The sequence below is a fragment of the Musca domestica genome, unplaced genomic scaffold, assembly GCF_030504385.1.
Source record: "Musca domestica strain aabys unplaced genomic scaffold, Musca_domestica.polishedcontigs.V.1.1 19, whole genome shotgun sequence".
NCBI lineage: Eukaryota > Metazoa > Arthropoda > Insecta > Diptera > Muscidae > Musca > Musca domestica.
Window position 1 is genome coordinate 3959828 of NW_026712245.1, and position 23021 is coordinate 3982848.

General features: G+C 33.7%; 3 protein-coding genes and 2 long non-coding RNA genes across 6 annotated transcripts; 2 read left to right on the top strand and 3 right to left on the bottom strand.

The window, feature by feature from the left end:
* Nucleotides 1-175: 175 nt before the first annotated feature.
* LOC109614140 (uncharacterized) lies at nt 176-22303 on the top strand. 2 transcript variants are annotated; one of them, XR_009341991.1, is made up of 3 exons: nt 176-963; nt 19917-20034; nt 21601-22303. It is a non-coding gene; the product is annotated as an uncharacterized LOC109614140 (long non-coding RNA). The 2 variants fall into 2 exon arrangements; XR_009341990.1 differs by lacking the exon at nt 176-963 and adding an exon at nt 3389-3615.
* LOC101888916 (methyltransferase N6AMT1) lies at nt 1072-1861 on the bottom strand. Its single transcript, XM_005191023.4, has one exon. The coding sequence runs from the start codon at nt 1859-1861 to the stop codon at nt 1202-1204; it is 660 nt and encodes a 219-aa protein (XP_005191080.1). The 3' UTR covers nt 1072-1201.
* On the bottom strand, nt 1924-2376 carry LOC131801973 (SNAPIN protein homolog). The gene has a single exon (XM_059121161.1). The coding sequence runs from the start codon at nt 2332-2334 to the stop codon at nt 1924-1926; it is 411 nt and encodes a 136-aa protein (XP_058977144.1). The 5' UTR covers nt 2335-2376.
* Nucleotides 7924-12207, bottom strand: LOC101888736 (bacchus). The gene is made up of 3 exons (XM_005191022.4): nt 11313-12207; nt 8623-8788; nt 7924-8486 (listed from the first exon to the last, which is right to left on the bottom strand). The coding sequence occupies exons 1-3, from the start codon at nt 11529-11531 to the stop codon at nt 8437-8439; spliced, it is 435 nt and encodes a 144-aa protein (XP_005191079.1). The 5' UTR covers nt 11532-12207; the 3' UTR covers nt 7924-8436.
* On the top strand, nt 12554-13448 carry LOC131801974 (uncharacterized). Its single transcript, XR_009341989.1, has 2 exons — nt 12554-13164; nt 13232-13448. It is a non-coding gene; the product is annotated as an uncharacterized LOC131801974 (long non-coding RNA).
* Nucleotides 22304-23021: the final 718 nt, after the last annotated feature.

The window sequence follows — 23021 nt, forward strand, 5'->3', positions numbered from 1 at the left end:
CATGTCTACCATAACATCGGCATTTCTTCTGTTTTAGGAAATCAATAATTCCAGAGATATAGCGTTCGGAAATTGCGAAAAAACGAGAGTTGAGATGTTTTTCTAATAATTCTGACGCAAAGAGGACATGACATCAGGGTTGTATTTTAACAGAATTTGCAAAAATGTGTTACCTCCTTTTTGTAACAAAAAGTGAAAATTGTGGTATAATAGGAGTCTTATTGGGTCAAATTGTAATTTTTCTGCAGGAATGGTCCACCAACTTCTTTCTGAGAGAGTGAGGTAGTTTTATTCTCCTGCGGAAAGTAAACAGACGGAATCCCTTCAAAAACTTGCAAGCGATCACCTGATTTATCAAGAACGAAAAAATTAAAAATTAATCGAAAAATAAAAAACAAATTGTGCTTACGTTTAAATTAAAAATGTTTCTTGCCGAAATATGCAGAAGAATTGCAAATATTTGCACAAAGAAATTTGCAAGTTCTCAGAAAACAACTCTCTCGAACGGCGCTCTTTTGCAGAACTTTTGTGTTAACAGACGACTTCCAGTAACAATTTGCAACAATTGTTACAAATTTTAGGGTAACCAGACACACCTAATATGTCTTTTGACAGCAAACTTGTCAGATGGGCTTACTGGCCGACCTTTAGGCCATGTTTGTTGCCAACAATTTTTAAACATTACGAAACTGCCATGGTAGAATAATACAGATAGTCGCATCGACACAGCTGATGGGACAAAAAAACTGTCAAACCAATTTTGGTATTTAAAATTTTGAATGAAAAATTATTGAAATGTGTAAAATCTGTTGAAAAATGAATATCATGACAACCTCCGTTTGGTTCGTCGTATAAGAGAACATATAAAAATTTACTTATTTTCGACAAAACATATTTGACAGATCAACGCGTCCTAGCGTTGTTGCATTTACCAGTATTCTTCTACCATGGAATCTGCAAACTGTAAGTAAATCAACTGTTAAATTTACTTCTTTGCACACTTTAACTTAAATATCCTAAATTCATAAAAAGTCCAGCGGACTTCTATTTCGAATCCAATGAAAAACTTGCTTTTTAAAGTTAGCTTTATTTTAACACCTTTTATTGTGCCATGTCTACAATAGCCAAATTTTATATTAATCAATTTACAATTTTATTTCAAAAAATCACGCACTGGATGTTTTAAACAATTATCATTACACTACGAATCCAAGCGTTGTACTTTCAAAATATACAGGAATTCTCCCGGTATACGTCGCTCCATAAATTTTTTACTTTGAAATCCGAGTTGTCTCAATTGTTCCATTATTTCGTCAGGTTTATTTTCACGCAGCAGCAGTAAGTAGAAAACTCCTTTCGCCGATAGTATATGATCCAGTTGCGGCAATAAAATATCTATAATTCGTCTACCATGTTTACCACCAGCCCAAGAATGTACAAGATTACCACTTGTACATTCACCAAATTTATCAGACGTTTCAAGTTCATTATCTGCTGTCACCACATATGGCGGATTAAAGATCAATAGATCTATTGCATTTGGTTTAAAGGCATCTGTTAAACTACCCCGTACACATTCTACATGGGTTTCGTTCCGTAGGCAAGTACGTTTTGTAACACGACAAGCGTATGGGTTTATATCACAGGCCATGCATATTGTGTTTTGCAGTCGTTTGGCAATAGCTGTTATTATTATACCACTTCCGGGTCCTATTTCCAAGCAAACCACAGGTTTCAGCTCATTTTCTATAAACTCCAAATCTGCTTCCAGTGCATCCAGTAATAGAAAGGAATCTTCGGCCGGTTCATAAACATGATCATAATCCTGAGAAGTTAAATGGTCGATATGTGGCGTATCCATATTCTTGTCGTTTCCGTTAAATATTGCTTTGGTTAGTGGTGTTGTGATTTCCTTAGTTTTATCTAGGAAATATTTGTACTTATGGCTGAATCCAGGAGAGCTTGCCTTCTCCTTTGCTCCTTTTCTATTAGTTTGTGCAGACCTGCCAAACGCTCCTGACTACTGATAAGAATATTCGCAATGACCGTCACTTTGTGTTTAACGTTTATCAATTCCTTAACTTTATCGGAAAACTCAGGAATATTATGTTGAGCTTTCTCAATATCCCTCAATTGGGCTGACAAACTATCCAATTGTGTCTTTAGTTCTTGTTGAGCCTGCCTTGTAGCCTGTATACGTTCATCCAATTTCTCCACAACAGGTTTGAAATGATTTAAAATGCCTTCTGCTAGAATATCTCGCGTTTGATTACTGCAAAAATTCTCGGTGTTCTCGTCCAGCGATGTGACCGTGCTATCCGAGTCTTTATCCATTGTTTTTTGGATGGAATGGAATGTTGTTGAAAAGTTTCAGAATGAAAAACACAAGAGCAGTATAGTTCAGAGGAACGGTTCAATGACTGGGACTATCGGAACTAAATTCAGCCGTTTCATTTTTTTTGTTCTTAGTTCCCATCTTTTCTTCCAGTTGCATGGTAGAAAAATACATGGTATAATTTTAGAGGGTAGAAACAAAACTACAACAAATACAATTCAAAACCAATTAAGAAATGAATGTAAGTAACGGTATTCGCACTGTTACGTATCCAAGAATGTAAACAAAATTAATTTTTATTAAATTATTTTAATTTCAGATATTTACATTTTTGAAATTTGAATTATTCAATTGAAAATGCTGCATGAAAATTATTAAAATGTTTAATTTTAAAGCTTGCCAAATTTCCCTAAATGCATTGTGGCTAGCTGTAGGAAAAAATCGTGAAACATTTCAAGCAGTCACTAGGAAATGGTGGGGGAGGTAACATTCCTATCAAATTGAAACCAAAATGCACAAAAACCTATGGTATACCATGGTACAATAAGGATGTAGAAGAGCTTCGTAAAACTACAGAATTACAGCCCAGAGGCTATGCCCGCTTCCTGTCAGATTCATTCAAAATTATATACAAGTTTTTTTTTCATTTTTTTTTTCATATATTCCCTAATTTTTAAAATGAGTTAATAGCGCGAAAAATTAATTAAATGTCTGGATTTTCTCTCAAAAATATGATTCAAACTGTTCAATCTTTCGATTTCATGGCCAAACTGGTTGATATCCTTAATACGCGAACCGCAATGTACCTGTCTTCCAATCATTGGTCTTGAAAATATTTTGTTTTCATTTTTCAAAACAACAAATACATACACAAATTGGCAGAAGTCGGGCACACTTAGAAAAAAATTTAATCAGCTGGTATCTGCCTTACCTTTTTATTGTACCATGTGGTATACTATGTTTTGAAATTTAATATTATATAAATACATTTTTTTCTGTTTGGATGCTACAACGTTACAATGTATTAATCAAGTCAAGAAGGACAAACAAAAACCAACTAGTAACTAGTTATAACGGCCACAATACTAACTGAACACAAAGCAATTTAGCTGTGTTCATTTTGTTCTGTAGTTGTGTTCATTACGAAATACGGCTGTGTTTGTTAAAAAGTGAACAAATTTCGTAGAAATTCTTTGGAGGCGTCTTCATAAAGATATTGCCGAAAATGCCATAATTTGTTAAAACAAAATATCCACGAATTTTAAAATGTTGTCATATATGTAAGTATTTTTATGAAAATTATAATTCTTAATTTCCTTAATTTGAATGCTTCCGAAATACATTTCAAAATTGGTGCAACATATTTTTACGGTTGATGTGTCCAACACCGGCTACGCGAATCAAATTATATTTAAATTAAATATATTTTTAAGTAGCGGCCCTTTGGGCGCGGCTTATTATTTTATCTTCTAAGATATGGCCAACACGGACTAAATTGAATATTTTTTTAAGTAGACGCCCTTCGGCCTGATATTCAGATTTTTCCTGCGCGGTATTTTTCTTTCTGGTCTTCATAAATTTAAATCTACACAACTGGGCGGATGCGGCTTAAGTCGAACTCATATAAAAATATGACTCAAAGCTTCCAAGCTACAATACATGTGCCCAGTCTAAGAACAATGTGGACAAGAATCAAGGAAGCACTACCTGCTGTTTTTATACTCTTCAGTAAGTTAAGTTTGTGCAATCACTCGATCTTCAGAACAAAATGAAGTAGGTTGATACAATTTTCTTGAGATATATTTTAGGTATTGAAAATGGGCTTTATAGGTCTACATTTTGATATAGCCCCCATGTAAATTTACCACCAGATTTAAGTTGTTTTGGCTGTTTAAGTCACGTTTTTGAACAGAATTTGATGTACATTTTCAGTTTATGTTACCTATATGTAGTAAACATATTTGCCTAGAATTAGTATGGTCCCCATATAACTGTATATTCGCTAATTTGATGAGTTGTGTCACATTTTTCACCAGAATTGTATCAAATTTGGTATTTGGAGTTCGTAATGGATAATACATTCACACAGAGATAACCCCCGTATAACGATACCTCCCTATATTCGGAATCAAACTTGGAATTCAGAGTTCGTAAGAGGCACCGGTTTTCTTACAATCCCACATAACTGTAAGACCTGATATTCGGAATTTCTAAAATGTTAACAGTATTTTTCAACGGACTCGTTTCTTGCGATTTCCATCTAAATTTTTGAGTGTATTAAAGGTTCGGTTTGGCGAATTTAGGTGCTTATTTACTTGTCATTTTTCGCGAAGAATATCGGCTATTTGGATGGAAATTTGGAAAGAAACCTTATAATCTGGGGGTTTCATTGCATGGAAGCGTGTATCATAAATATATATGTATATACAGAATAAATGCCGAATATTATGGCGAAAATATTCTGGAGGGTGTATTAAAGCCTTGGGCACGCAAACATTTTGGCCTCAGACCTTGGACATTTCAACAGGACAGCACCATCGCACTCAGCACGCGCCAGCCAAAAATGGTTACAAAATGAGGTTCCTCGCTTCATTTTCAGCGTACAATGACCACCAATGTCTCCGGATACCAATCCGTTGGACTATTGTATCTGGAGTATTTTGGAAAGCAAGGTTGGCACTAAAAAATATCAAAGTGTCGATCACCTCAAGCAAGCGCTTTGCCGAGAATGGGCCGCAGAGCAACATTCGGGCAGCGTGTGACGGTTTATTAGCCGTTTGAAGGCCAAAATTCGTGCCAAAGCTGACCAATTCGAACAAATCTAAACTTACTCTAAAATTTGATGCTATTTTCGAAATTTTTTGCTTTCATCCAAAAAATTTAAAAACAAATGTAAAAATGATGGCGTTTGAATTTGTTGCAGTTTTTTATATCACCCTGTACCATGTTCATTATAATTAATATTTATCTAGAAAACAAATAGGTTTTTTAAGCTTGCGTTTAGAATTTCCCCCCTAAATCATTCTTTAATTAATTGAAAATAATTGTCAACAACAATGTACAGTTTGAATATCCATGGATGGATAGAGTTTTAGGTCATCGTTTCAATACACAACATCCTCATACATACATACTATTTATGTATATTAAATTGTTGTTGTATTTTTTATTTGTGGGCGTTTAAGTGTCCTTTTTTCACCAATATTTTGAGGAATGTTTTATGAAAACACGCATTTCACGCACCTACTGTACAACAATTCCCAATAAATATTTTCCATTTTCTTCTTTACCAAATGTTTCTGACCTTCAGCGAGGAGAGGTGCAATCGTTGCCTAATAACCTTGTACAAATGCCTTTTACCTGACCTTTATGTTGTGAATATTCCTGAATATGTTCCTTAGTCACTCACCCTATTTTTGTTGAGTATGTGTGCGTTTGACTAGCATAGAACGCTTACCAAATCGACAGCTGTATTAACGACAAAAATATCCATGCCGATTGTCCGCTTGTATTTTCCCACTAAAACTGTACCTTCCATTCCATGGCGGTAAACAGTGTTGTGAAAAAATCCCTTTATTTTTGATTGAATACAGATTGGTTGGTTATCGTTAGAACGGTAACAGCTGTCGTTATATTTATTGGTCGGCCGGTCGGTTATGCTGTATCTATACCGTTGTGTGCAAATATTTAGCAACGGCTGCAAAAGGTTATTTTCGATATTTCCATTAGTTGAAAATTGACACTATGTTCCGGTACTAAAGAAAGGTATAAAACAAAAAAATATTACCAACATTGACCAAATGAATTTCATTTCTTCAAATTAAGCCGAGTTTTTGTTTTCCAACTTATCCCTTGAAAAGTGGAACTGTACATAACATCACCTCATACACAGCCTACAACGTGTACATATGATGGCTTCTATTTTCACCACGTATAAATTACCACCACATTTCCATCCCCATTTTATGTAGGAACAAACAACGAATCTGCTGTGGTATGGGGTAGAAAATGATAATGGTGATTTAGGTATTAACTGTTTAATGTCGTGTCCTTAGTGTGTTTGTGTGGGGGTTTATTGACGGGTGTGTAGTATTTAATATGCCTTATCGTTGCCGTAAATATTGATTACTTATTGTATCAATATGCACACACTGGCATACATGCCACGATGTGTGTATACACTGAATATTGAAATCATGAACCCACTTGTTTAAGTAAATTTGAGTATGCCTATGGAATAATATAAATTTTATAACTATTTTTAGAAAAGAATTACATAGGTAAATGTATAGGTATATTAGATATGAAACTTTAAAAGATACTTTGCAAGATGTCGTATCAAATATTAAGACATCACGAGGACAGATGACATTTAAAGTATTTTTACTGAGAAACACCAGTGAAGATACATGTAAGAGGTAAAAAAATCGTTACTGATACTGAATATATAGGATTCTTATAGCCACGTCGGAGATTCACTAAAGCTCTTAAATCCGTACAATATAAATTGGTTTTGATATAACCTAGATTTTCCTCATTATGTACATTATAAATACAAGATGACGTAGTTTTAAAAGGTACAAAAATCGAAATCAAAAAAAAAATTGCTTTTATTTAGGGTTTTTCACAAAGTCAAACGCCATAATTATTACATTTTTATTCTCAAATTTTATTGAATGAAAGCAAAAAGTTTCGGAAATAGCAGCAAATTTTAAAATAAGTTTAGATTTGTTCGAATTTGTCAACTTTGGCACAAATTATGGCCTGTGGTGATCGACACTTTGGTATTTTTTAGTGCCAACCTTGCTTTCCAAAATACTCCAGACACAATAGTCCAACGGATTGGTTTCCGGAGATTTTGGTGGCCATTGTGCGCTGGAAATGAAGCGAGGAACCTCATTTTATTACCATTTTTGGCAACTGTCGCACGAGTGGCTTAGAAATGACATCAGTCTGAAGTTTGTTGCAGTTTTTTCATCTCACCCTATATGAAAAGGAATTATGTGTGAAATCCCGAATATAGGACAAATTTGAAACTTCCGTTATTAGCAAGCAGAAAATTGTTCTACTCCTCTAAACTGAAAGCCTTATATACAATTGCCTATACTTATAAATATATTTTGCCCATCTTTAGAAGAATTGTGAATTTATATTTAATTTGTGTCTGGTCTTCTATGCTTAAAACGAAAGCCCCGAAAGTAATTGTATTTCATTTAATATTGCAAATACCTTGGGCATTCGTTTCGTTAATCTATATAAAGACAATGTCTTATTTCAAAATGAATATTTCATCAAAAATAAAATTATATTTACATTTGTGAGTCAATTCATAATAATTTTGTTCTAGAGAAAAACGTGCTGAATCTGTACACACACAAAAATATTACTAATTGTGACTGCAAAGAAAAAAAATCGAAAATGTTTCATTCTTACAATGAATATTTCGTCATAGAAAAAATTACGTTTACACACATCCATCCACCCAATACACAAAATCAGGGGATATGTGTGTGCAAAGTGTACAAAGAAAATCGCATTTTCCTTATTCAGACAAAAAAAAAATACCCATACAACAATACAAGTGTGTGTTGGTTTTTTATAATTTTGTTTTATTTAAATACTTTTTGTTTGTATTTTTTCTTTCTTCTCTTTTTTATAGCTACAGATATAACGTCTAATGCTTAATTAATGGTTTTGTGTTTACTTTTTGTATTTTTTCATTTTAAGTTGTTTATGTTTAAATTATATATATAATTTTAAATAATATATAAAAAAGATGACTTAAACATATATATTATAGAGCGAAAAAAAAGAAAAATCAAATGTGGTTCTGTTCTCCTTTTTTTCTTGTCGAAATAAAAAGTAGGTTTTTGCTCATGTTTATATAAAAAACAGAATGAAATACACATTCATACACAATACAAACTAAATATAAGAAATAAAATTATTTCTTAACATAAAAATATATATAGTGTATATATATTTTTAAAATGTTGTTTCTCTTTGTTTAAACTGTTAGTGTGTTTTGCGATTTTTGTTGATTCTTTTTGTTTCTTTTGCAATAATTATTAATTTAAGATGTTTTGACTACTTTATTATTATTACGCTTGGTCATCAGAACCCGAACCATCATCATTTTCATCATCTTCATCTGAAACGAAATTGGAAAATTAAATTAGTAAATGGTAGTTGAAGGTACATAATTTATTTATTTATTATTATTTTTTTTTTTTTAAATTTCTTATAGGTGTATTGAAATTATATATTTTATATTATACGAAACTCACCTTCACATTCTATGTCATCTTCTTCACCATCGTATGGGATATCATATTCATCACTTTCGATATCACTGTCACCTTCATTGCCCTCTTCATCTATTACTTCTTCATCATCAGAATCGCCATCAACTGGTTTGTCTTTCTTGGCTTTCTTTGATTCAGAGTTTTTAGCCTGGAAACAAGAATGAAAGAATTAGTAACCACGCAAATACTTAAGAAAAAATATATAACTAACGAAGCTTTGTTTCAATTAAACTGAAGATAATAACCCCTGTACGGCATATTTTTAGTTTCGCATGAGAGTATATAAAAGCGTAAACCTTTTTTTTGGTCCCTTGCAGATTTTCTCAATTTGTATACCTCTAATATTTTTTAACATAAAAATAACAATGGTAGTTTTAAGACTTAGAACGTTAGTATTTTAACATGCTCTAACGTTTGTCTTTTATAGGTACGTACGTGTCTTACATAAATATCTCCAATACGAAGATAATGTAAACAACGTTCATAGTTTAATTCGATAATTTATGTTCATAACAATCTGAAAGAACTAGAGTTTTATCGCTACACAGCTCAGCAAACTGTACTTGAATGTAGACATTTAACACCCTCTCCGAGCTAACACTAAAAATACAACACACTATTTACTGGTTAACAGACATAAACATTTTGTGTTTATAACAGAATAAACAATAGCCGCAAACATTTCTCAACTTCCTCTGTTGTAAATTGTGCGGATGTGTTTTAAGGGTGAATTAACCGACGACGACGACTCGCGGTTAAATTTACGTTAAAATTGTTTTCTTCTCGTACATTCTGATGTTTTGCTCAATCCCTTTATTACTACATCCCTTGTCTGCTGCCTGCCCACAAACAAATGCACTTGTATGCATGCATGAGAACACAAGAAAATATGATAGCCAAATACACAAAAGGAAACTAACGAAAATGGCACAATCATCTAAAGGAAATAGCGCAAGAGAAATAACGCATAAAATATATAGGGCGATGTTACAGCAGCAGACACCGGCTATATACTACACATATATACATATGTATTCGTGTGCATGCATCACATTTGCACGTTAGGCATCATTCATTGTATATAAACGTCGACGCCGTCGTCAACTCTGGCGGCGACGGCGTTATGTATCGTCGTTTTGTTTACAGTGTGTGCGCGCCTTGTTATTGCAATGTTGTTAAGTGCAATGAATGCCAAGAGGTGAGAGAGAGTGGGATATTTATACTTTGAAAGAGCTCCCACAATTATTTGTTTACAAATTGTTGTCTTTCAATTGTTATCTCTTGTTGTATTGCTCTCTCCTATATCTCTCACCCAGCTTGACAAATGAGTGCATTCGTCATATCACTCTGCTCTTAAAACAAAACAATAAATTATAAATTTCAAATAAAATTTTGATTGCACAAAACCAAAAAAATAACAGAAAATTAATTCACATTTTCAAGTTTCTGTTTTGAGTTTGTGTGTATGTGTACAAAAAGAAAACAAGTGAATAACAAAAAAAAAATATAGCAAAACGAGAAAACAAAAAACAAAAAGAGAGTGTATGGTGGCGGCGTCCCTCTGCTATATTTACCAGAGACTGTACATGTAGAGTTTACCATGCTTTTGTATTTACTACGAAATGAAACGTGTTCATTCGTATGTGTGCGCAAATGATCAAAGAGCGCCTAAATATAAAACTTAATGATGTCGTGAAAAATTAATAAACCTTAAATCAAAACAACGTTACTCTTTCTAACTAGGACAATTATGAAAAAGCAATGTCTATTCTAAAGTGGAATTTCCCAGAATACAAAATTTTACTGATAGGTTCCTACAAATTGTGAGAAATATTTTTCACATTTGGAACCGGACATGTAGCTATTTTAAAAGTAGATTTTTTTATTATAAAAGTAGAGCTGCCGGCCGGTTCCTTTGAAAAAAAAAATCCTACATGTTGGTAACGCTTGATATTCTTAATTGCTGTCGCTGTTAGTGCATGGTTTGTATTCTTAATACAAGTGTTTATGTATACATTCAACGCTGTCGTTTACAGTATAAAATGTGCCTGTGTGTGTACTATTATAAGTGGGCCGGATAAAATGATGGCTATCATTTGCAATGAATGAATTTCTAGTGAAACTGACTGAATAATTTGTATTCAATTTATCAAGAGAAATATATTCTTTTAAATTCCATGAAAACATCCTTTTCTAGAAGGAATCAGATGATGTATCCTTGTCAGAGATAGGCGGGTTGTGGTATGTAGGTACACACAAATCTCAACCGTAAAGCATCTCTCCTTCAACATTTGTAATGTTTATATAAAGATGTTAGTAGCCGAGTAAAGAAACGGGATAAAATGCGCGCGCTTACGATGAATGTCCTAAAAGTATTCTACACTCTTGTTCTTCTGTACTCTCCTCCCATAGACTGATATCTGGCACCAAAACCACCTTTTTCAGGCTTGTTTGCTAACTTGATAGGCAAGCAGCAGCAGTCAGGCTGGCTTGTTTGTCTCTATATACCCACAGCGCTACACCACCCCAATTCTAGAATGTTATCAGAGACAAGTAATTAAAAACGATAATCAATTGAGGTCTTGTTTTGCCACTACAAATGTTATACACGGGGTCATTACCTATTTTTGTTAATAACAGGATATTTTAAAGGACATTTGGTCAATACTTACTTCGGCAGGCCGTTTTGTTCCTTTAACTTGTTCTTTTGCGGGTGCGGCATCATCCTCATCATTTGCTTCATCCTTTGACGCTGTTCCATTATCAGCCGCCGCGGGTTTGCTATCGACAACGGCAGGTTTCTTTGATTTTAAATCTTCTTTAACTGCATCGGCGGCAACTTTCTCAACAGCGACATCACCGTTATTTTGTTGTTCTGTGGCGGCAGACATGATGTGTTTTATTTTTGTTTATTTAAAACTTAAATATTTTTTAAATTTCAAATTATATAACTTCTGTTATATTTCTTGGCTGTATGCTTCACTTTTTGTAATTTTATTACAAAAATTTTTGTTTTATATTTTTCAATATTTCGCTTTGAAATATTTTGTGTTATTTTTGAATATTTTCTTTACAGATTTCCTCGCACCGAGAACCGTACCCAACGAGCAACACAGACACACTGTTTAACTTTTACGTTAGCGGTGTGTATTTAAGTATTGAAAGACTTTTTCTACTCAGTGTAGATGGGGGTATGAGCGCACAACAAGCCACCTATATTTGCCTCTCTATCCCTCTAATGTCAGCTCTATGTGGTGGCTAGTTGTTCAGTTGTTAGTGGTGCACACACAAAACAATCTGTTAGGTAGGTAGGTAGCTGAGTGAATGAATGAATGGCTGGCTGCGGCTAAATGTACTCTTGAAATGTTTGCAATCTGTTTCTGTTTTTATAATGTGGCTATGTGTTCATGCAAAAACAATCGTTTTCGCTTCAGAGAAAAATGCTCGCTCGCTTGCTTGAGGTCTTTTGGTAGAAAACAATGAACAACGACGCGTGTAGTTAGCTTCGTTTTCAACCACCAAGAGATGTGTACCCGTTGAATGTCCGTAATCGACTGAAGGCGTCTTTTCCATTGCAAAGTTAATGTGACCGTATAACGAAATGCTGAATTTCAAAGTCTTTGAGGTTGTGGGGCTTTTGACCCGATTTGGGACCTTCGCCGTATTTGGATCCCGCCCGAACTGACCTCATGGGGAGCAGAAAAATTCGCTCTTTATTTTGAGAGGTCTTTTGAGAAAATCTGATCAAATCTGGCCCAGAAAATGACCAGGCAAATGGGTTTCTTGAGTAAATTCATACAAAATTTGCTAGGGTTTCATGAGTACAGTTGGCTCAGAGATTGGAAAATGATGTTTGGCGGTAAATTTGAAAATTGTATTGACGTTAAATGTACACAGTCACTGTACGTCTAGCATTAGTAGAAGAAGGTGGTTGGTTGGTTGGATCAATGGATGAATAGATGGATGTGAATGTTTGTCATTTTGCTTGGACATCTTTCATCTTACTTTGCCTTCAATAATGTGTCCATTCTGGTTAAAAGCGCTTAAAATGTAGGGTTTACATTAATGCGACCGGCCGGCAGTATAGCATTATTTCATGATGATGGTTTGCGGGCGGTTTGTAGGAAGGTATGTTGGCGCGGGGTAAGTTTGATGAATGAAAAAAAAAAATGATTGTATGATTTGTACAACTTTCGTAGCAGCTTTTTTGCGGAGGGAATCTCTTTTATTTCAATTTTATATCACACAATAGGTGACATTTTTTTCTAATTTAAAATATTTGAAATATAACATCAGAAATAACAATTGCATAGTTGCACTCGGTACCATAAAATAGCAATGGTAAACTGGGAAAAGGAAAAATTCCAAATAGTAAATATATTTTACCATTTTGACAACTCTTCTTTGCTGATACAATTACTTCAAAAAGTCGTAAGTAATAATTGATAGGATAATTGCAATATCAAAAAGTAGGGCAGTTACTGAGGATAATAAAGAAGCTTGTAGTGGAATATATTTTCGATGGTATGTACCCTATTTAGCAATATTAAGTGTGTACTCTATAGTTATACATAAAATTCTCTTCCCACAGATGGTTCAAAATCGCTTATGGGTTCTCGACAAGTGGATTAAAATTTGATGCGTGACTGGTGGTATTTCAGAGGGTCGTTCATATAATGATATTAAAGAAATACACTCAATATGTACTTTACAAAGTCAAGTGATCAACAATGGAATGTATTTTCTAAAACTATACAACCTGCACTTGATAAAGTATTATATTTGATCTATCTTTTCCCCTGAGATCTTTTATTATTCATAAAACATATAGATCATAACATATATATCATATCATTAATGGGGATATATATTTATATTTAATACGGCAATTGTACAAGTCGGTCAGTATCAATCCATCCGCACTGCTATGGAATGTTGTGATGCCTGTACGTACTGGTCGTTGTTTGTTTGCCTCGATATTCATTATCAGAATCGTTTGGTTTTATTGTTCTATTTAACATCAAAATAAGCTTTCGATAAGCTTTGCTTGCTTTTCGTTTCCGAATTTTACTCAGGTAACCTCAACTCAATAATGAAAACAACAGATTAAATGAATACTCATATATATATAAATATATGGTAGTCTGTTAGTGTCATTAAGTTTTTAAAATGTCGATAGTTTAAGCATTTGATACAGTGTTGCACAAAATTTTACCGAATATGAAAAGAAAACAATTGCTCTGTTTCAGAACTTCCAGAATGTAAAAGTTTTTACAACGATAACCGATTTTCATCATAAGGGTTATGATATCGAAGAAAATCGCAAAAAAGTATATTCTTGCAGGTAATGGAACAGATCAAATGTGTTGTTGCATTTGTAAAATAAGTATTTTTAAGAATATCATTGTGTTTATAAGATTCAATAAATAAATTCCCGTTGTTAAAGAATCTTTTAGCTCTCTAAATCCTAGCCCACACGGAAATGGTGTCATGTATATAGCCGTTGATCTCACTCAACACTGTTCCGAACATTGCCGAATAATTCGGTTCTATTAAAGCTGATTTTTATTCGTTTCTTGCTAGTCTACGTCGATTCAATCACTTTCAAAATCTTTGCTTCACTTTTGAGAAACTTTTTAATCGCTCAAGTTCGTGATGTAAAAAGTTTGTAAAGAGAACATGTAAATGGAAGAAGAGAGAGCTATTTCGGTTTAAAAAAAAGTGAAGAGTTTGTAACTTTTTGCAGTACAGAAACGGTTCTTTTTGTGCTAGACCCCATGTCACCTGAGGGAAGTCTGGCACAATTAACAAATGTGAAGCAATTGGGTAAGTGGGAAATACAGGGTGAGATGTAAAAACTGCAACCAACTTTAGACTGCTGTCATTTCTAAGCCACTCGTCCGATAGCTGTTAAAATTATTCCAGTGACAGCGTATTATATTGTTTACAAGCGTATAAAAGCTTTTTGGTTAGAATTTTCCAGAAAAAAAAGTTATTCGTGATGGAATTCGATCACCTCATGCAAGCACTTCACCGGGAATGGGCCAAAATGCCGCAGAGCAACATTCGGGCAGCTTGTGACAGTTTCATTGGCCGTTTGAAGGCCATAAATCGTGCCAAAGGTGACGAATTCGAACAAATGTAAACTTATTCTAAATGTGATGCTATTCTCGATGTTTTATTTTACGGATGGATAACTGTTTATGTTTGCAGATGACTTGTATCTTTTATATAAATATACTGATCATAAAGTACATCCTATACGAATTTAGAAAGACTCTGTGTTCTTGGCGAAATTTGCAAGGTCAAACTCCGAGAAAACATAATATGTGAAATTTAATCCACTATGTCGCTGTATATAAATAGTTGAAAGATCAATTACATTCATGTTTTTTTTTTAAGAGAAGCAATAAGTTGCATGACATTTTTGGCGCCTTTTTTGTATTGAGATTCTAGGTGACAATGTCTCGTATATGAATGAAGTAAGCAGTTCGGAATTTTGATTTTGGGACTGTGTGTACGAAATATTGGGACATGTTAGTCAATATGGAGAAAAAAGAAATAAACAACGAATAACATAAGTTTCTGAAAGTAAAGTCAACATATAATGATTGAATACCTGATTACTAGGAATTGGTTCAAAAATCTAATCGATAACAAGAAAAAAATATCGTTATCTTCTAAAACTGTCAATATATTTTGTGCAACGAAACGACTAGGAACATAGTTTTGCCGCGTAAACTGTATCACCAAAATACTACCTAGCCATCATATCATTGCAACAATTTTGTTCTCTACTGTACATTTACAGGTACAACAAAACACAATGGTTGTGTGTACACTTGAACCGATGTACAGTTTCCATATGATAATAGTGGGTCGATGACGACCGCCGCTGCAGTTGCTTGACTGATTCTCATTTGTACTTCTTCTCTATTTTCTTTGTGTAGTAACAAATGTTAAGAGTGGTAATTAAAATGTGTGCGGGGAAATTCAAGTATAGTATGGTAGCTGTGTTTCTTCAATGTTATAGGCGGATTGGCAAGGGGTACATATATTCACCAATATCAGGTAGTTGTTATTAATATGTAAGCATGTTCATATGACGATTGTAACGTGCGTCCGTCTATTATCATCATCAATTGTTGTCCACACCTGCAATGAAAGACTGTTGACTGCATAATCCTTATCAGGGTGACAGAAGAAGCAGCAAAGGGGTATTAGCGTCCATGTAAATGATTGAGCATCTCAATGGAACACTAACTTAAATGTGCATGAGTGTAGGTGGGTTTTAAGAATTAAAATAAATGTGAATATGGGACGTGATTTGTATTACTGTACGAGTTCAAAAAAGGATATTACATATCTATAAACTAACAGTTACATTCTTATCCGGAGAATATTTCTTGTATCTAAAACCTAAACATATGAGTTTTTATGGCCTAGGCCATCTGAGGTCTCTCTATAGACACACAAGAATGTTGTAATAGGGTGGTGACCTTCATGTGAATCTGTTAACTAGGATTGTAAATATGATTGGACGTATGATACACAAATATATACATACTTCCGCCACAGTGGTGATATCGAAAAAAATGCAAGAGCAGTAGATTCTTGTAGGTTTAAGAACCGAGAATATTTTAGCAATAAATAAGTAAAAAAGCTGCCGGGCCTAACTTTGAATATTCTCCACCAAATGGAACGAATCTGGCAATTTTCAAAAAATAAAATCCGTTAAAAATTCTGTTAAAATCTTAAAAATACCGAATATAGCCGTTGTATTGGGGTCTAAACGACGCGGACCTTCATAGGCATTGTTTAATAAGCCATTACTATATTCAAATTCGAAACTTATATTAAACGGTGAGTATTGTACCTAAAATCGTCAAAATACCGAATATAGGGAGGTACCGTTATATAGGGGCTATACGAAGAACAATTTTCTGTCACTGACTGTAGTTCCCATTACGAACTCTAAATACCTAATTTGAAACTACTCCGGTGAATAATGTCGCTAAAATCATCAAAATACCGAATATCGGGAGGTACAGATATGTGGGGCCTTTACGAAGACCTCGACCTGCATAGACAATTTTCTGTCACACACTGTAGTTCCCATTACGAACTCTAAATACGTAATTTGAAACTGCTCCGGTGAATAATGTCGCTAAAATCATCAAAATACCGAATATCGGGAGGTACCATTATATGGGGGCTATACGAAGACGTGGACTTGTACAGTCAATTTTCTGTCTTAGGCTTTATTATCCATTTCGAACTTCAAATACCAAATTTGAAACAATTCCGGTGAATAATGTAGCTAAAATCATCAAAATACCGAGTATCGGGAGGTACTGATATATGGGGCCTACACGAAGACCTGGACCTGCACAGACAATTTTCTCTTTCTGTGGCTGTAGCATCCATTACGAACTTCAACTACCAAATTTGAAACAATTTCGGTGAATAATGTCGCTAAAATCATCAAAATACCGAATATCAGGAGGTGTCATTATATGGAGGCTATACCAAAACTTGGACCTACATGACCCATTTTCAATACCAAAAGTCCTGCAGACATAATATACATTTGAGTAAAATTGTATCAATCTACTTCATTTCGTTAGGATGTCCACAGACGGACATCGCTAAATCGACATAGAATTTAATGCTGATCAAGAATATATATAGTTTGTAGGGTCTAAAATGTATATTTCGAGGTTTTACAAACGGAATGACAAACTTAATATACTCTCCATACCATGGCAGAAGAATACAGGTAGATGCATCAACGCGTGGGAGCATTGATATGTCAAAAAAATTGAAATATTTTTTTAAAATATAAGTAGATTTTTATATGTTTTCTTATTCTAAGTTAGAAGGAGGCTATTCACCGAGTCCACCGAGCTAAGGCTATGTTTCCATCGAACACTTTATCATAATAATTGCATTATCGTGATCCTTTTGGCGCACCTATATTTAAATGAATTTTACCTCAAATAAATCATGACAGTGACATCATTCGTGCCATAAATGGCATTTGTGTGAACATAGCCTTAGATTATAAAACAAGTTATTATTTCGACACAGCCTAATATTTACGACTGCCTCGGAAATGTGGGTTGATGACATCTGTACTGTACTTGTATGTAAAAGAAAGAAGAATAAATTCATACCAAAATACTTCTGTGTGAGTGTGTTGAACAAACACACACACATACATATTTATAAATACAACAAAACAATATAGGTATGTGTTCATGTGTAACATTGTGTACGCCATAAATATTGCAAGTCGTAGTGATGAAAAAGCTATGATTTCATTCACAAAACAACTGACTAATCACCAGTAAAATGATTCTATGAGAGATTTGCACAGCACGCATTCGTACAAATGTACAAATTGCTTGGTCAAAAAAGCTAGCATAAACGAACGAAGCCGAAGATGTAAAAAATATCGTATGCCATACGAAGATAGATTCATACATGTGTATATGCGAAGATACATGCATATGTATGTTTGTATGTGAAAAATCATGACTAATTTCATGTAAAAAAATCTTTTGGCGGCGTTCTTAGAATGTTTGAATTCCCAAGCAATTCACCCAGTTATCATTACACCTACGCTTTGCAACTATCTCGCACACCATGTATGTATATATATGGATGTATGTTTTATTCGTAATGTTTGATTGCAATTTTAATCCTTTTTGCAATAATAATAATATCGCAGAAAAAATATACATTAGACGTGAAGCAATTAAAACCCTTAATAGGGAACTGTCGAACTTTCCATTCGATATTCTGACAAAGTCACATAAATGTGCACTTTAAAGTCATCGAAAATCCCGGAGATATAACATATAAAGACGAAATAACAAAGACTCGATTATTTTTCTATAAAGAGTGTAATTAAAAAAGGCATGGTAGAATTATGAAGGTAAAGTCATGAAATCATATTTTTACATTTTTTTTTTCAAAATTATTCATTTGACAACATCTCATGGTGAAATGTATGTTTATGAATTCATTGTACATACACAAATCAGAGATGGGAACCTGCTTTCTATGCTTTGAAATTTGACAAGGTAAATTACAGAAAATTCAAAGGTGGGAATGCTTGTTTGAAATGACTTTAGAACTAAGAAGGTAATGTCATGCAATCATATGTTTACAATCTTTTCCAAATTTATAAATTTAACAACATCTCATTGTCAAAATCAATATTTATAAATCCATTGTATACATACAAAATGTAAATTACAGAAAATGCAGAGCTGGGAATTCTAATTTATAATTTAATTGTACCTTGCGTAAAATTCTACTGTACAACTTTTGGAATAGAGGAAATAGGGAAATTGCAAATCTTTAGGAGAGTCTTATTGTGTCAAACTGTCTTTTAAAGCATGCTAAGATTTTAGCTCTGTTCCAGAACGTGCAAGAATATACTAGTTTTGCAATTTTTTTTCGATATCATAAAAGAAAAATCAGTTATCGTAGATGAAATGTTGCCATTCTAGAAATTCTTAAACAGCATTAGTTTATAAAATTCGAAAATTCGGTGAAAATAACAAAATGTAATGTATATTTCGTAGTGGAATCAAGAAGGTAAAGTCATAAAATCATATGTTTAAAAATGTTTTCAAAATTATTCATTTGACAACATCTCATTATCAAAATGTATATATATACATATATAAGTTCAATGTACATACACAAATCAGAGATGGGAACCAACTTTCTATGCAGTGAAATGTGACAAGGTAAATTTTTTCAAATATTATTCAATTTTTTCAAATATTATTCATTTGACAACATTTCATCGTCAAACTTTGTATTTATAAATCCATTGTATATACACAAATCAGAGATAGGAACCTGTTTTTATGTAGTGAAATGTGACAAGGTTGCTTTATGAAATGACCTTAACTTCTTAATTTTACCATGGTTTATTGGAAATGACTTTAGCTTCATAATTTTACTATGGTACATTTATAAATCCATTATATATACACAAATCAGAGATGGAAACCTGTTTTCTGTGCAGTGAAATTTTAGCTGAATAGAAAGCAAGTTCCCATCCCTGATTTGTGTAAATTTAATGGATTTACGCATAAACATTTCATCAATGATACGTTGTCAAAGAAAAAATTAAAAAAAAGTAAACTTATGATTGCGCAGCTTTACCATCTTTATTCTACCATGCCCATTAACTTCGAAAATATATTTTTTTGTTAGAACAGAATATAAAATAAATTCTACTTATTTTCTTTCAGTAATGTAATGGACTTTCCGAATCAAAGGCTATTTCATTGTTAAAATCTATGGTGTTTTTTAAACGAAAGGCGATGTCGAGTTTAAATTTTTTGCTATGAAGCATGATACAACAAAAAGGTAAGGTAGTGCTACCAGCTAAATACAATTTTTTTCTAAGTGTGCCCGACTTCTGCCAATTTTGTGTATATATTTATTGATTTGAAAAATAAAAACAAAATATTTTCAAAATCAATGATTGGAAGATGCGTAAATTGCGAGACGCGTATTAAAGCTATTCGCCAGTTTTTTTCCGTGGAATTGAAAGATAGAAATGTCTATATCATAATTTTGAAAGAAACTCCAGGAATTTCATACATTTTTCCCGCTGTTTAACTGATTTATAAAATTAGGAAAAATATTGAATAAATGAAAACAACTTCTTGCATTCCGATTTGACAGGAAGCGGGTATAGCCTCAGGACTGTATTTCTGTAGTTTTACGAAGCTGTTCTACCTCCTTATTGTACGATGCTATGTAGTAAAAATTTCGCTATTTTACATGTTTTCTTTAGAAACTTTTTACACCAGGAATTTTGGGGGAGCTAAAGTGGAACAACAACAACAAAATATCGAATTTGACATTTCCATGACAGGAAAAAGTGTAAATAAATCCATTAAAAAATTACAGAAGGTAGAACAAAGTTTTCCCCTAAATACAATTTTTTTTTATTTTGGTGCCCTTATTCTTTCCAATTCCATTCTGTGTATTGTTTAGAATAAAAAAATACAATAATTTGAAATTATTCCAAATTCGGTTGGAAAATAAATGCATGTTTTCGACGTTTATGAACAACGCATTGTAGAATTTTGGGATAAAACTGTAATGTCTTACTATTTTAGATTCAATCTTGTAGAATAACCCCAAAATTCCATTCTTATTTCGCAGGTTTTCCCCAGTACAAGAAATTAGTTAAAAATTAAAAATAAACAAAACCAACAGAGTTGCATTTTTCAAATGTCTTTTAAAGTGAGATGGATCGTTATTTGTTTTTATAAGAAACATCACTTGCTTCGCGGACAAATTTCATGAAATAACTCGTTGTAAACCGGGGCTTATAAAATTTGGCTTAATGTACCAAATTCTTCATGTTTTGAATATTGTTTATACTTCTAGATTTCTTAGCAAACTATCAAGGGAAAACAGCGTCAACGCTTTACTCCTGGTTTTGCGTCAGTGACATTAAAATTTCATGTAACTCGAGTGACAAACAATGACAGTTTCAACGGGCTATTCTTCATGCCACTTCGTTTTCTTTTAACGAAACCTCAAATTGTGTTCAAAGCTTAACGCAAAACCGTACCCATCCGCTAACGCTATCGTACACGTAACTTCTGGCCTCGTTCTTGCCAAATAGGTTTTTAATTACAATTTTCATAAAACGAAAATATTTGGTAAACCATTCGTCATCAATAGTTAACTTTCTCACCATTTAAACAAAGTTAACTGGACAATGGACATTTCCATCCCTGTATCTTACGTTAGGCTCTCGTCATTATTAAACTGTGTTAACTTTTAGTTAAGAACTGTAAAACAAGGCATCGAATTGCCGTCTCTGAGCTACTTGCGCTATATTCACATTGTTTTTTCTTTTATTTTCTCTTTCGTCTTTCATTTGGTTATATGCTTTTCGTTGTCTCTTTTTAGTTGTCGGCCGCCCTCGATGATTGTTTGTACGAAATAAACTGAACACAATCTGTTATCGTCCTCTGTTTTTAATAACAAACATCAGCGTCGTCGGAATATTGTACAGTGCTCTATGGCATACAGTTTGCTCGTTCGTTCGTCTGTCGTAGCTAGACAGTTGATATACAGTCAGCCGACTGTTACCGACGCCGCATCAAATTGTTAGCGCGTCATGCATAAAGCAACCACATGTCTGTGTGTGTGCTTGCAAATGTAATCTTCGTATTATATGTTTGGAGAGCGGAGTGTGTAAGGAGAGTAGTATTTAGTAAATACAGTAAAGGCTCGATAATATGAAATTATGACGTTTGGTTTCTTGATGTGAAGAACAAGTCTTAAACATGGGTCATTTAATTAATGATGTAAGATAAACAACTTATTATAAAATTATTTATTCGTAAATCTATTGTATATTCACAAGTCAGAGAGGGGAAGCTTTCATCAAATTAGTTAAATTTGATAAAATGAGCTACAGATATTATTACTTGAAATGAGTTACCTTGAAAAAATTGTACCATGTTACTTACCTTGCGTGTTTAGGTAAACCCATGATAAAATTAAGTAGATAATGTAATTTCAAATAAGCATTCCCATCGTTGCTTTGTTCTAGCTTATGTAATTGTGCCATGCTAATACATACAGGGTGAGATAAAAAAGTGCAACAAAGTCAAAAGCCATAATTTTTACATTTTTTTAATTTTATTGAATTAAAGAAAAAAATTTCGAAAATAGCTCCAAATTTTAGAATAAGTCTAGATTTGCTCGAATCGATCATCTTTGGCACGAATTATGGTCTTCAAACGGCCAATGAAAACGTCACACGCTGCCTGAATGTTGCTCTGCGGTATTTTGGCTCATTCCCGGCGAATCGCTTGAGGTGATCGACACTTTGGTATTTTTTTAGTGCCAACCTTGTTTTCCAAAATATCCAGACATAATAGTCCAACGGATTAGTATTCGGAGATTTTGGTGGCCATTGTGCGCTGGAAATGAAGCGAGGAACCTCATTTTATAATCATTCTTGGGTGACGCGAACTGAGTGCGATGGTGCTGAGTCCTGTTGGAATGTCCAAGGTCTGCGGCCAAAATGTTTGCGTGCCCAAGGCTTTAATACACCCTCCAGAATATTTTCGCGATAATATGCGGCATTTATTCTGATGCCACGGTCGATTAATACGAACAGAGAGCGACCACCGGCTGTTATGGCGACCCACACCATCACCATTGCCGGCGCTTGAGTTCTGGTGGTCAATCGAAGGTGCAAAATTGCAGCTGACCTCTTTGGGAAGTAAACACGATCATTTTGTTTGTTTACAAACTGCTGGACAACGAATGTTTTCTCATCGGAGAAAACCCTGCCGAATTTGGTTTTCTCCGATGAG

Excerpts from the sequence above, each read along its gene's own strand:
- LOC101888916 (XM_005191023.4), bottom strand. The coding sequence starts at position 1,861 with ATGGATACGCCACATATCGACCATTTAACTTCTCAGGATTATGATCAT.
- LOC131801973 (XM_059121161.1), bottom strand. The coding sequence starts at position 2,334 with ATGGATAAAGACTCGGATAGCACGGTCACATCGCTGGACGAGAACACC.
- LOC101888736 (XM_005191022.4), bottom strand. The coding sequence starts at position 11,531 with ATGTCTGCCGCCACAGAACAACAAAATAACGGTGATGTCGCTGTTGAG. Across the intron at positions 8,789-11,312 it reads GAACAAAACGGCCTGCCGAA|GCTAAAAACTCTGAATCAAA; the intron begins GTAAGTATTGAC and ends TCTTGTTTCCAG. Across the intron at positions 8,487-8,622 it reads AGATGACATAGAATGTGAAG|ATGAAGATGATGAAAATGAT; the intron begins GTGAGTTTCGTA and ends ATTTCGTTTCAG.